The sequence below is a fragment of the Gasterosteus aculeatus genome, chromosome 10 (genome assembly GCF_964276395.1).
Source record: "Gasterosteus aculeatus chromosome 10, fGasAcu3.hap1.1, whole genome shotgun sequence".
Classification (NCBI taxonomy): domain Eukaryota; kingdom Metazoa; phylum Chordata; class Actinopteri; order Perciformes; family Gasterosteidae; genus Gasterosteus; species Gasterosteus aculeatus.
Window position 1 is genome coordinate 8732626 of NC_135697.1, and position 14556 is coordinate 8747181.

The 14556-nt window shown below is 45.4% G+C and overlaps 1 protein-coding gene across 16 annotated transcripts in view; it reads left to right on the forward strand.

Annotated features, from left to right (window-relative positions):
- Positions 1 to 14556, forward strand: part of akap9 (A kinase (PRKA) anchor protein 9) — a 48918-nt gene that overhangs the window by 10293 nt on the left and 24069 nt on the right. For 15 of the 16 annotated variants that reach the window (XM_040189174.2, XM_040189170.2, XM_078081481.1 and 12 more), the window contains 17 exons: positions 27 to 167; positions 449 to 604; positions 741 to 875; positions 979 to 3849; positions 4831 to 4905; positions 6116 to 6263; positions 6467 to 6537; positions 6639 to 6759; positions 7011 to 7108; positions 7302 to 7401; positions 7737 to 7950; positions 8541 to 8592; positions 9376 to 9723; positions 10173 to 10445; positions 12480 to 12613; positions 12777 to 12988; positions 13886 to 14082. In XM_040189174.2, coding sequence (XP_040045108.2) covers positions 27 to 167; positions 449 to 604; positions 741 to 875; positions 979 to 3849; positions 4831 to 4905; positions 6116 to 6263; positions 6467 to 6537; positions 6639 to 6759; positions 7011 to 7108; positions 7302 to 7401; positions 7737 to 7950; positions 8541 to 8592; positions 9376 to 9723; positions 10173 to 10445; positions 12480 to 12613; positions 12777 to 12988; positions 13886 to 14082 — 5346 coding nt within the window. The remainder of the gene's footprint in view (positions 1 to 26; positions 168 to 448; positions 605 to 740; positions 876 to 978; positions 3850 to 4830; positions 4906 to 6115; positions 6264 to 6466; positions 6538 to 6638; positions 6760 to 7010; positions 7109 to 7301; positions 7402 to 7736; positions 7951 to 8540; positions 8593 to 9375; positions 9724 to 10172; positions 10446 to 12479; positions 12614 to 12776; positions 12989 to 13885; positions 14083 to 14556) is intronic. The other variant, XM_078081480.1, reaches the window with a different exon arrangement.

Below are 14556 nucleotides of genomic sequence, written 5' to 3' on the forward strand. Positions count from 1 at the left end.
TAAAAAGTGCTGCCTTTCCTGTTCAGGAGGAGGTGGAGTCCCTGCAACAGGTGACCAAAGGAGGAAGGATGGAGGACGCTCTAGCCGCCAAGACCCAGGCAGTGGAGGAGCTGAGTCGAGAGCTTGAAGAAATCCGAGCTGTCTTTGGCACAGAGGGAGTCCACCAGGTAAATTACATTTCATTACAGGTTATAATACCGCCAAATGATTTGTCGTCCGGCAGTGATCTCTGAAGGACATTTTAAGGGCACAAACTTGTTTGTTCCTTCATCAGAACGCTCTGTAGCCTAAACAATCACCACATTCCTGGTGTCTTCATAACACCTATTTAGCCTTACAAGCATGTGTATTTACTTTTGTCTTCAAAATGCCCTTTGAAAATGTCCACGTATTTTGCTGTTACGCTCTCCGAACAGGGATTTAAGTTAATTGCATTTGATTTTTCTAGCTGCAGGACTTTGAGGCTGCTCTGAAGCAGCGAGATGGCATCATCACCCAGCTCACGACTAATCTTCAGCAGGCTCGTGATGAGAAAGACGAAATCATGAAAGAATTCCTGGAACTTACAGAGCAAAGCCAAAACCTGCATATTCAGTTCCAGCAGGTGGGAAATAAGTCTCAGCTTAGCTGCTTATATCAGCTTTTCTGCCATACACTTCCTACCCTCGCAGGTCGCTACACTGTCCTTTCCATCCATGTATTCAATAATAAATAAATGCGTGCCTATGGAAAACTCCCAGCTCCAGGCGGGCGAGACGCTGAGGAACACCAGCCACAGCAGCGCAGCCGCTGATCTTCTGCAGGCCAGGCAGCAGCTCCTGCAGTACCAGCCACAGCTAGAGGAGCTCCAGCTCCAGCTCAGCCAGATGGAAGTGGTGAGATAGTGGGATCCTTACACGTGCTCTGCTGAACGGAAGTGGTTACACAGCATGCTGTCAATGTTGCCCCGCCATTTCTAATCATTTGTTTTTCTTGTAGTCACTACGCCGGTCAGAAGAATCGTTCGCACAGAGGATTAACGAAAAGGACCTGCTAATTGGTGAACAAGAAAAACGTATTTCGAGCCAGAAGCAGTTGTTGGCAGAGTTGAGGACGGCGGAGCAGTCTTTTGCACAAACGCTGAAAGATAAAAATCACTTCATTTCGGAGCAAACCGCAATAATCACAGAGCACGAGCTGTCGCTCACGCTGCTCAGAGAGGAACTTGCTCATGTGGGGCGGACTACTGACGAGAATATTATAAACCCATCAGATGAGAAAGACTTGATTATAGCGGAGCAAGAGAGAGTCATTTCAGAACGTGACTGCTCTCTCACCCAGCTGGAGGATGAGCTGGAGTCTTCTGAAAGACGCTTGCGTGACCTCCAACGGCAAATGGCTGCAAAGGACTCAGAGCTTGAAAGCTGCATGGAGGATTTGGAGAGTAAAAGGTCTGATTTGGAAAGCCGTAAAGGTGAAATAGAGAGCTTTACGTTGGCATTGGAGGAAGCGCGAGCGGAGTTAGAAAGCTGTAAGGGGGAACTTTCCGCCTCCCGACACAAAGAGCGAATGTCCTCCAACGAAATCATGCAGCTCATGGGTACCGTGGAGGACCTGCAGAAGCGTTGCCACCAGGGCAGCCTGTCCGAGGGTGACACCATCCAGCAGATGCAGGGAGAGACTTTGAGGAGGCTCGAACTTCTCAGGGCAGAACTGGATGAGATGTACGGCCAGCAAATAGTCCAGATGAAACGGGAGGTTAATTTGCAGCACGCAGCGAAACTGGAGCAGATGACCGAGCAACATCGCGCAGAGCTCGAGCTTCTGAAGGCACAGCAACTGTCTCAAAGCTCCACGGTTTGTGTTGAGGTGGACACACTCAATGCAAAGATCAGGGAACTTCAAGAGACATTAGAGCAGTCCCAAGCAATGCAGCATAGAGCCAGACAGGAGCTTAGCCAACTTGCCCAAGAGAAGGTTGACCTGCAGGCCAAGGTTGAGGATCTCCTCGAAGATCTCCGTTCCGCTAAAGAGAAAGTGGAGCAGGTCTCCCACAGCCTCGTCTCCCAGGAAAGCCAACAGGGTGAACTGAGGCGCCTCCAAGAGGCCACTGACAATCTAAAGAGCGAGCTCGTTGCCGCTCAGAAGGCGGCACAAGAAGCGGAGGTGCAACACGACTCCGAAACCACCAACTACAAGATCAAGCTGGAGATGCTGGAGAGGGAGAAAGATGCCGTGCTCGACCGCATGGCGCAGTCTCAGGAAGCAGAGCTGGACCGACTGAGGACTCTGCTTCTGTTCAGTCATGAGGAAGAGCTCACTCTTCTTAGGGAAGACCTGCAAAGGGAGAACTTCCTCAACACAGAGAACCTCCTGAATGAAGCCGCTATCAAACACGAGAAGGCGTCGGCGACGCTGCGCAGCGCTTATGAGGATGAGCTGCATTTGTTACGAAGAGAAAAAGCCGAGTTTGCCACCGAGCGAGATGAGCTTTTTCACCAAATCGTTGGACTCAAGGAAGATCTGAAGCTGGCTTTGCACAGCTCCAAAGCAGATGAGCTTGTCCAGCAGCTTCAGGAGCTCCAGGTAGAGCTCGATGAACTGCGAAAGGGAGGAGGAGAACGAGCTCAAATGGAAAGGGAAATTCAGTCGTTGCATAAAAATGCAGAGATGCTTGACAGCCAGACTGAAGAGAGAGAACTATGTTGGGAGAGCAAACGGAAACAGCACCAATTGGAAAAAGAGGCATTGATAGAATCTAATAAGGCTTTGAAAGAAGAGTTGAACTCAAAAGTCCTGAAAATTGAGTCACTCGTTGCAGAGAACAATAAAATACAGCAACGAGTAGTCAGGCTCGGTGAGGAAATTGAAACGCAGAGGAGCACTTTCTCCTTCGCCGAGAAGAATTTTGAGGTAAACTACCAAGAGCTGAAGGAAGAGTACAAATGTCTTATTGAAGCAAAGACGCAGTTAGAGGAAAGGACACTGAAGGAGACACTTGAGTTTGAGGCGAAGATTGCCAGTCTTCAGTCACAGGTTCGGGCGCTGGAGGAGAGCGGCGGAGATCTCAAAATGGAGGATGTGAGTACAGACGGACGGGAACAAGCCGTGATCGAAAAAGATACCACCGAGCTAATGGAGAAGCTGAATGTCTCGTTGAGCGAGAACGAACGCCTGGCTGAGAGGCTCTCCGAGGCTACAGACCGCCTGATGTTTACTGAGAGCAAAGTTGGACGGCTGGAAGAAGAGCTGGTGAGAGCGAGACAAGCCAACGTGGAGGTTGCCCCGCAAAGTCAAAGCCCTGGGAAAGAACTCCAGGAGGAGCAAGACACTATCAGGGAGCAGACATTTGGGGAGGACGCCCAGAGAAAAGCCAAGTCCCAGCCAGAAGAGCGAGCCGGTGAACCGGTTTGCCCCTCTGACGACCATCACCTTCAGATTCAAGCCCTGCAGGAGGAGATAAAGGCTCTTCGGTCCCTCCTATGGGCAGCCGAGCCCGAGAGAGACGCCACCCGGCAGACCTCGGAGCTCCACGGACCTCGGCAGACTCCGTCCGCCGCGGCCGCGGGGGAGGAGGAACCTGTTGATGAACGATCACCCCCCCACAAGCCCACAGACCCAGGGTCAAGTAGGAACAGGAGACGGCGGAGGTCAAAGCAGGAGCGCAAACTGGGCAGCGCCTTTTCAGACTGCAGAGAGGAAAAACAAAGGGAGGAGGCAGTGGGGGAGGAAGAGAGCGCAACAAGTGCTGCAGAACCGGAGATGCAGCCGCAGATGGAGAGGCAGGTTATGTCATGTTCGCAGGAGAGGGCCAGCGAGGAGGACTCCACTGACGGACACCAGGGGGACAGAGACTTAGTCCACGGACAGGTAGGCGCTCTCGTGCGTCCCCGGCTTTTCTAAGTGTGATTAAATTACCCTTTTGTGTGACGGGGGGGGGGGGGGGGGGGGAAAGGAGCGTAGTTGAAATTGCATGCTGTAAAAATGCCAGACTTGCAATGAATTTAAAGCGGTAGCCAGATGAAGCTTTCACATGGAGCCGAGTACGGCTGAGGCGTTTCAGCAGTGACATTTTTTCACTCCAGTGACGACCAGGAGTGTCTGTGCGGCTCGTCGCTGCCTCGGGGAGCGACGCTGCAGCCTCACTGTTGCTTCTTAAAGAGCCGTATGTTTGGGGTTTTTTTTAAGTTTGTGCCGACCATTTGGCGTCATTTCTTCTGGGCTACTGCGGGTGGAATAACGTAAAAGAGAACACACACACACACAGCACAGCCTGCACAAAACAGGGAAGCATTAAGACCATTGGCATTCTGCTCATTTCTACATAAAAGGAACACCTCACAATATGTATGATCTCCACTCATTTGATGCTGCTTTGCTTCAAAATTGAATTTGACGTTGTTTTTTAAAATGGGCTGAAAAGAAAACAATCCCCCGCAGATTTCTGATTCTGATTTCTTTAAATCAATGACACTGGGATGAAATGTGTCCATTCTAGTTTCTTTCCATCTTGCAGGGAGTAAAGGGTTTCAGGTGAGAGGCCGTTTCACCCCTTCCTGTCTGTCACGTCAAGCTGCGTCATTGAATCTGTGTTCCATAAAGTTTTTGTCACATCCTGGGTTGGAAACACCGCATATGGTCCAGAATGGAATGTTTAATGTCGAAGTCTTTTTAGTTGACAGCCCACTGATCAATGACCGCACTTAATTGAACAAATCCTTTCATTCTCCTCCTCGGGAAGCGATCGTTCATGCAGTGTCTTTCCGTTTTCATAGTTGTCTGCTTTTGCACGCGTAAAATGTGAGAGAGTTTTAATATTTTATAATATTTGTCTTGTGTTTGCCTGTTTAGGTGAGCAGCCATGGGACGGACCACAGCGCCGAGCCCGTTGTGTGCCAGGGAGCTGGAGGAGAGACCTCTGAGCATGTAAATGTCACTTAAGCTCACATCCCGCCCTTTGATTTTCAGTGGTGCTTTGAAACATCATACAGCATACCATGCAGGAGCATTTTGGGGTTCTTGTCCTAAATAGCTCTCACTTAATAAAATGTGATTCAAAAATCGTATAAACTCAGGCTCCTTTCAGCTTGACGAATGGCAGCAGATCACCATTAACATCCCCGAAATGCTGTACCAGGTTGCCTGTTTCATCGATGGCAATGTAGTAAAAAAAAGACTCAAGTCCTGCAGTTTACCATTGTAGCAATTAAATGAACAAAGGAATATTCAAAATTCAAAAATGAATAAATGAACCCACCTGATTCAACCGTGTCAGTAGTGGTACAAAAGTTGTCAGGCAGAGCCGTGCTGTGAAAGGAAGAAAAGGTTCGACGTAGAAGCTCCAAACATCTTTCTAAAGCAAAGCGCAAACATTCATTTTGTAATTTTATTCAGTTTTATTTTGGTCACGTACAATATCCAACTACAAATCAACTCAGGTGTTCTGTTTCTTAGTCAACCTCATCATTTTTGTCATAGAAGTGATTCTGTTTTTGCTGTGCGAGTCGCTGCGGCACATCATAACATAGCCGCTGAGTGTTTGTCAGGCACTGAAAAGCCCCCATCTGCATGTTTCAAGCAGCAGCATCTGAGCCGCCTGAAAGGACTCGTGCACTACACGTGTGGTGGAGCGGATGTGGAGATTGCATCATAACAAAACATTTTAAATACAGCCTAATTCAAATGTAGAGTGTGCTTTACAACCCATCTGACATCAAAGATAAATGAATCCGTTTCATATTTGTGTTACCCTAACAAATCTGTGCTAATGCATAATTAGAAAAAGAGCCTTTTGTTCTGTCACAGTTGTGATAATAGCCGACCTCTCATCCGAAACGCAGATGGCTTGTGCTTACTGCACCCAGAAATAATAGAATTGATGGAAATATGTTGTTTGATGAGAGGGATATTTCCCCTATTCCTCTATTTACCCTGATTACCAAATGGTTGTAGCATGCTGCACACTTTAATATATGTTTAATATTAGTAATAAAGTCATATGTACCTTTTTACTCTTCACAGCCTTTCCAAACTTTTCCAAATATTTCAACCATACATTTAGTGTTGTCTCGTTGGCCCGTTAGCTACATGTTCAATCCAACCGTGCTAATGGGACGACATGTCTTCCTGTGGTTAGGGTGAGTGCAGGTTGCAGTTCGAGGCCCAACGCATCAGCCTGTCTCAGATGCACGCCGCCCAACTTGAGCTGCTGCAGGAGGGTTCGGACGCCCGCGCTCACATCCTGGAGCTGAAGCTGCAGAGCTGGAAAGATCGCGGTGAGCAAGGTGAGCGGTTGTGTAGCCGGTGGCCTTTTGTGTGCATTTGTGTTAGTGGTGAGGCATCCCCTCAGCGATGGTTTTGATTTATCATTCATGAGGGATCAACACAGATAGCCTGGGTATCTGGCATTTGTTTCAGTTCCCTGTTTGTTGTCTGTGTGAAACGTAGGAGTTATTCACTTCAGTTATTATTTTCTTTTTCTTTTCAGATGATCCAAAAACTTTCAAACGCCACAACTTGTTAAAAGCTGTCTCAGAAGAATGCAACGAGATCATCCAGGTAATATGTGGCTGTATTGTGTGAGGTTTTCAGAATTGTATTAATTTGTGTTGCCATGTCACCGTTTCGGTTAACACGATCTCTCTCTGTTTTGGGATCAGTCTTTTCAAAGGATGTTTGGTAAACAGTTTTTGGAGAGTGTTGGTGCAGAGGACCAGCCGTCCCCTTCAGTAGAAAGACCCGACACTAGTGAATCCAGCTCCATCATCCTGGAGGCCAGAGGTAATTTGTCTCTCAAATATATCTAATTACAGTATAACAAAGGATTACAGGTGATATAACACATATTTCCAATGTATGATCCCCTGTGGGCAATAATTAAGTTCAAATTATATCTGCAAGGTGCTTTTAGATTAGAATTCATTTTTGTGATCACTTAGCCGGAAGGAAAAACTAAAAAAACTCGTACTCAAAGTACATAAGTGTCTCCTCCGAAATCCTTTCATGAACAAAGCAAATGGGTTTCTCTTTAGAGCTCTGCAGAGATCTTCAGCAGGCGAGGGAGAGGATTGAAAAGGAACATTATCGACTGACGCTGCTCCAGACCCAGCTGAGAGCTGATGGGAACAAGGTCAAAACACATTTTTAGAAATCTGTCTGTAAATGTTTAATTGGCTATGAAATAGAAGATAGCAGTTTGATTTACATGCATAGGTGGGTGTATTCTGATGTATTCTGCAGTTTGTATGAAATGTCCACACTTTAGCATGTTTGGTGAATAAATAAGATGATAACAAACTAACAAATATCTGTCGGTCTCCTAGATGACGCAGCTGCAGTCGGCATATGACGATCTGAAGAGCAGCAGTGAGAAGCAGAACTCTGACCTCCAAGTTTCTAGCTCAAGTCCCTCTACAAGTAAAGGTAAATGGAAAGTTATTATTTTTTTTACAGAAAAAGAAAAGCAAACAATCGCTAATGTCCGGTCAAAACACCTCTGTGTTTAGCAGCAAAAGGAAAACAAACACTTTGTTTATATATGCAATATATAATGTGAACTGTGGCCGTGATGACCAACATATAAATTAACTTGTCCTCCCTTTTCTTTCAGGAGGGGTGTGCAAATGTATTTTTGTATTATCTTCTGTTTTTTCTCTTTTCTCCTCTTCTCACTTGAGGTTCTTATCTTTAGCCGCAGTGACAAATTCAGTTTCCAGTTGTGCGTATTAAATTTCACATTCCCCTTCTCTCTTGGTTAGATCCAACGATCTCCCTCCCCGAGGAATTTCAGCGGCTTAAGGTGGAGGAGCAGGAGAAGCAGCTCCAGCTGGAAGAGAGTCACAGACAAGAGATGGAGCGTCTCCGAGCTCACTACCAGCAGCAGGCCACTGAGAGCGAGGAGCGCTACGCCACCGAGCTCTTCATGCTGCAGCAGCGGCTGCAGGAGTTGGCAGGCGCTCAGACCCATGACAGGTGAAGAGGCGACACTGTGACTTGTTTTTACATATGTGGAATATCTTTTTTTATGCATTCAGCCTAAGGCAATAAAATCTACTATAGTTATCGTTAGAGATAACGATTATGGCAAAAGAAAATGTGTATTTTATAGGAGGCATTTTAGTAGTGCTTAAAATTGCACTTACCTGCTCACACTAGTTTTGCTGCAGTAGTGCACTTATTGTAAGTTGCATGGGGTAAATCTGCTAAATGTAATGTAATGTAAAAATTGGAACCACAGGAAACAAATTGGGTGACATTTAGATTATTTTTTGAATCCAGGTCTCCAAAATACAGCTATAATCTATTTTGAGACGGTACATGTCTATTGTGTTTATACACGCACTAATAACTTTTTTCACAGCCTCCTTCTGTTTCTATGCAACCTGAGGTGCTGCTGCCCTCCACTGTTTGATAGCGTTAACATGATTACTCCATTGGTTTTCAACACATGTCTTACTTTTTTTCCCCACTGTCATGTTAAAGGGAAATGATTCCCAGTATGATTTCATCAAAGGTAAACTTTAAAGCTTTTGTTTTTTCTTTCTGTTTTCTTGGCTATCCAGGGCTCCAGAGTCCAGCTCTGAGGGGATGGAGGAGTACGGAGAGGAACTAAAGGTTTGGCCTCTACGTTTTGCCCTGATCTAAATCTTCTATGTGGCAATGCATGACATCTCACTACCAGCTAACACGTGTGCACGCATCAAGACGCTGTGACAGTGAGGGTGGGTGGCAGGGTTCAGTGGCCGCCTTTAGGCTAAAACGTGCCCTAAATTCTCAAGCATTGCTTCAAGAGCAGCATCACAAACGGCCCTATACCAACAATTTGAAAGCATTGGACGTTACATAAACTGCCGCGTCAGCGTGTTCCTCATGAACGCAATCCGACGTATTCTAGCGTCTAACGGAGGACTCGGCCTTGCGTGAATGAGCTGCACTCCATCTCTCACTCACGTCACTCCAACTGCGTCTTTCCCCTCCCGCCGACCTCAAGTTTCTCCAGCTCGTGTGACTGCTGAGATCAGAGGGTAAGATGGGGTAAAGGATTGACGGAGAAGCGACAAACGGAGAAAAATTGAAAGAAGCTGGGCATGATGATGAACTTCTTTGAATGGCTTCAAGCCATTTGGATTTAAAATGTTAAGCTTGAGGCGAGTGTTCCCGAAGAAGCGGAATGACCGATTCAGACAAGAAGACCGGCACAAGACAGGGTGGTCGTGTCTTCGGGGAGCCTTCTCTGTATCCTCCTGCGGGGTGGAGGGAAACAACAGAGTGTATTAATCGAGGTTAAAGAGCAAAAGTAATGATCGGTTAATTTCAGGATCAGCCTCGTGGAACTTTCCACACACTACAAACATTAGTTTGTGTTTTGTAACTTGTAGCCATCCTCCCTCTTTGCAGGCGCTGGGTGAGGAGGAGCTGTCAGAGGGAGGGGTGGAGGTGCGCTGGCCCGTCAGGTCCGAGGGTCTGACGGCACAGCTGCAGGCACTGAGGAAGGCCCTCTTCCACAAGTATGTCCAGGAAGTAGCTGTTCTCAAAGAGCAGCACAAGCGCGAGCTGAGGCAACTGACAGAGGAAAAGGAGCAGGGGAGGAGAACAGAGGAGCGCCCGGAGGAGAAGGGAGAGAGAGGGCAGCATCTCGACAGCATTAACTGGGCAAGAAGCTCCGGCTCCAGTCCCGGGGCGGCTGGGCCAATCGGGCTGGAAGACACGCAACACTGGGAGAGAGTGCAGGAGGAAGTTGCCAAGGTAGGTGTATGTAGTATAAGAAAAAACGATAAAGTTTATAAGGTAGTAGATGACACGGTTGACGTTTTTATAAAGAGTCAATTCATTCAAATGTATCAGTCATACCAGTCAGATCACTGGATCTCGCTTCTTAGATATGAATATTTGCCGGTGATCTTTTTAAATTAAATATGCCTTTTGAGTTGTTGGGTGCAGGTGGGATAAAAAGAAAAGTCCACAACAGTGCATTTTTGGAGTTGTATGTGGTGTTTTGAAGGCAAAACAACAAATAATAATCAGCAATGCTAATCATTAGTTGCACTGCCAGACACATTACATTCATTGGAATTTAGTACAGTTTGATGCCACAATTGTTAATAACATTATATTTATTTTAAGTTTGATTCTCAATGCCGAACCTGAGTTGTGCTAAAACTGGTTGTCCTTGTGTCCATATTATTGTCTGACAGGCCATAGTTCAGATGTCCGTGGAGTTTGCACAGCAGATTGAGCTGGCTCGAATCAACAAGAGTGCCGGCCAGAGGAGCGCCGCTATGCAGACCGGGTCAGATAAAGAGGAGGTGGAGGACAGGGAGCGGATGACTCCCAGAGCTTCTCTCCCTTCGGGCGCCCGGCTGGAGGAGGTGGAGAAGGAGAGGCTGGAGAGGGAGCTGGAGCAGAGGAACGCCGAGATCAGAAAGTTGAAAGAGGAGTTGCAGAAAACCGAATCAAGAGCCGAGCAGGTGAGTGTCATTGAGCTGTCGAGATGAAACGTGTCGGTTCCACTTTCCCCACATCACGCATTTCATTCATTTCATCTGTGATTACGTCCTTGAGGCACTTTGTCGCAATGCAAGTGTTTGCCGTCCTTAATTATAAATGCTTGAATTAATGTTAAGTGCTCACTCACTGCTTTATTACTACACTAACGAGGTTATGAAGAAAGTGTTTGTTTAAATACTACAATGAATAATGTAGTTTTATCATGTGTTTGAGGGCATTCTCTACTCTTATTTCTCTTTTTGGTATCCACCAGCACTTATCCCATTCAAGTTTTGTGGATGTGTACACACACATATATTTATATATAATACATTTGATGTTTATTTGTTAACCCACAACCATCACAGAAAGGTTGTTGATTGTGCATATTCTCTCTTCTATTTCTGTGCCAGTCTCCTCATGAGGATTATTGGCATACTTGAAGAGCTAATCCAAGGGCCTGCTAGGCTTTCACTAACCATTTATTGCATGATTAAGCTTTAAGTGTGTTATAGCCGTGGCTGTCAGGTTCAGTGTTCTTTCCAAGATGATTTGCTCAATCAGCGATACAGTAATGATAATTCAGTAAAAGAAAGTATTTAAGCTTCAGTAATCAGATGGGTTGAGATGGTGAGGAAATGCCTGTGCTTTCAATCAGCGTGGTTAAATGGATTCAAATAACTGGCTTAGTCGGACTGTAATCGAATTATCCGTTTCATGTAAACACCTTTGTCCGACTGTGCGGTCCGACTACGATCCGATCAACACCCCTGGATAACTCGATCCGATCCAGTTGATAGTTCGACTATTGCGGCATGCAACGGTGAATCGGATAACGAGAACGGCGTCTTCTCTCCGTTATCAAATCAGCCAATAGCGTCATTCGCATTCGCTGTGCTCCTATTAACATCATGCACAAACAGTAGAGGGATGTAGCTTCACCTTGCTCTCCGTTCGCCATCTTTCTCGTAATGTTGATGTTGTTGTTGTTGTTGCTTGTTGTTGGTAGTGGTGAAGCGGTCAAGCGGAAATGGCTGTATCACAACTACTTGTAATGAAAACAGCGCCACCTATCGTATCGGGTATGACATGCTTTCAGGCCAATGATTCGATTTATTCACTGCCATGTATATTGGGATAATAGCACCTCCCCCCGAAAGAGAGCATAGTCCGACTAAGCAAAGATTCCAATTATACCATCATGTAAACACACTGAGTGGCAACACTGAATTCAGATCTTTACATTCATTATGTTAATCTCTTCAATATTCTCCTGAATTATATGATCTTGATTTTATTATGGTAAAAATTGAAAAAATATTCAAATAACATGGATGGAACAGATTAAGATTTAAACTTTTGACTGATTCAAATTATGAAACAACTCAGTAACTTTTACTACTATTGTAAAGCCCAAAGAAATATTTTGAATAACTTAATTCAAACTGCATTGCCATGTTCATGCAGCCTAAATCTGTAAAAAAAAAGTAATATATTATTTAAAAGTATTTAAATTTTGATTGACAAAAAAAATTCATCAATGCTACGTCCCCAAAACACGTTTAATCTTCCAGGCATTTGCACTGTATGCTGTCTGTCCCCCCGGACACCATGAAGCGCACCATGGTCCGTCTAAAGTCGCTCTCACTCACCAGTAGTGTCTGCGGGCGAAGCGACTGGAGAAGCGCAGCTGCGTTTCAGTCGTTCTTTCAGGAGATGGAGCTATTGCCTCTGCAAGTCACTGTGCCTCAGGTGCACCTGTTGTCATAGCAGCACAAAGATAGTAGTGTTTCTCTCGGCCGGAGGGAGCTCGAAGTGCGTCTTTGTGCGCGCCTGTTAGTTTGTGCCAGTGTGCTCGTTAAAGGGCGTGTGTCCACGGGCCTGATTTGAATGCACTTTAACTACCGGCCACACATACAGCCAGCCGCCCTGCGAGTTCTTTCTTTTATTTTTATCCAACCCCAACTTTTTCGATGACTGGGCTGCTGTCTGTGTTCTCTCTTCTTCCTGTTCAGGCCTTAAAGAGGAGAGAAGACAGTCAGGAGGAATTGGAGGAGGAGGATCGAGGCGGGCGGAGTATAGAGAAGGCCGGTGGAGGCAAACTGCCATCAGAGGATGATGGAGGTTCCTCCGATAAGGACGTTGAAAGGTAGTGACAGAAACTCCATTCATACGTTTTCATAATGAATGTATTTGAGTTGATTTTTTTTTTATGACTAGCTGTGTCTTTGTTTTTGATTTCTATCAATTAAAGACAAAATAGATTACAATTACAATTTTGACTCTTACATAATTGTTTTTGCTGCTTTTAGAGATGTTTTGCGTAACGCCAACGAGAAACTCAGTCAAGTGCTGGTCGACGTCCTGAAGACAACAGCGGCAGCAGAGGAAACAATGGGCCTCCACATGCAAAGTTTGCGTGACGCTTTCAGTGGAGCACAGCAGGCTGCACCGCCCGAATCCACCACGCCGACAGCAACCCGGCCGAGAGCTACGACCGGGCCCGCCAGATCTCATGCTGCAGGCAAGTCCGATCAGATCTGCTTCTGCATTATCATTAGGCCATCGTCAGACTAACATTCAAACACAGTTTGGGGATGTTTTTTTTATAATGGAAAGGGAAATTTGGGGATCAAAATGCAAATAATATGTTGGGCAGTTCATCCTGTGAGTCAGAATGATATCAGATGTGCCTGCTGTGTGCATGGTTCTGTATAACTGAAGCTGGTGCCTACATGGTAGCTAAAGACGACAACAACGTCTCATGTTAACAGGCTAATCCTAATATTTACGCTGGCTCTCTCATGGGACACCACACTTCTTTGCTACAATATTCCATATCGTTTTATTGGGTTGGATATGGCTGACTTTATTCACATTGTGACCATTGTGGTGAAGTCGATAATTAATCGATAACCACGGACTTGCATAATGCCGTCAGCATAATGAGCACCCCTCTGCCTTCAAACAGCCCCAGCTTTATCCTGGTGCCTTGCTACCATCTGACATTCTTTTCATATAAAGGAAATTAAAATATTAAAAAAGCAATGTGGAGTTTGAACCTTCCTGCTGCCATGGTGGAATTGTATGAGAATGTGTACGCAGGTTTTTCATAGTCGACTGAATGCAGAATGTGTCATGCCGTTTTAAAGGTTATTTTGAACCAAAGGGTGACTTATTAAGGTTCTGTATTTAGAACCATATTGCATCCGTCATGAATATAAAGTACACGTCTAGCTTTTATTGTTTTGTTTCATGTAAGCGTCAAATGTTATTTTAACTTGTAGCTGTTAAAAAAACATCTGTGAGCTTTTCCAAGACACTGTCATAGCTCAATTAGTCAGAATGTAGGGAGTGAACAAAATCCTGTGATAATATATATCCGGATCGATGTGTGATGTGTTTCTGATCTCTGTACCAGGTCTCTCTGCAGAAAGCTGTCAGGGCAGTGAGACAGCCGCAGACCATGTGAGTCTGTGGTCCGGGGACACTGATGACGGTCAGCAGATGATGGAGAGGCTGCTGCTGTGTAACGAGGAATATCTGATGGGAATCAGCAGGCGGCTCCAAACGGCTTTGGAGAAGATGTTGATGGCCATCACAGACACCACCAACCAGGTACAAACCTTCTGTTAAGTAGCTTGAGATCAATGTATGGTTTTCTGCTCATATTCAGAGCATTGCTCAGGTAGCTCACTTTATTTAATTTGATGAAAATAAGATTTTCTTTTTTTTCTTGCCAAGAACCTGTTGTGTTTAATCTATGGCAGGCGTTTCAGTACAGTTCTTAATTTTCATTTTTGAAAATGTTTCTCTCCACCAAAACAATACTATTTTCACTGTCTTAGTTTTTTAGTTTTCTTTGTTTTTTGAAAATGTAGCACATTCTTGCTGATGAGAGGAGAATATAGCACATACGACACACACCTTTTGACAGTAAGCATACAGGTCTCTCTAAATACAAACTCTGACATACACTCCTGTGTGTGAGCAGAAAGCTCCAGTGACAGATTTAGGCTTTGTCAAAACATTTAAATACCCCCACTCGACACTGTTAACCCCCTCAGTAGGTTCCTACCCCCGTTCACGGAG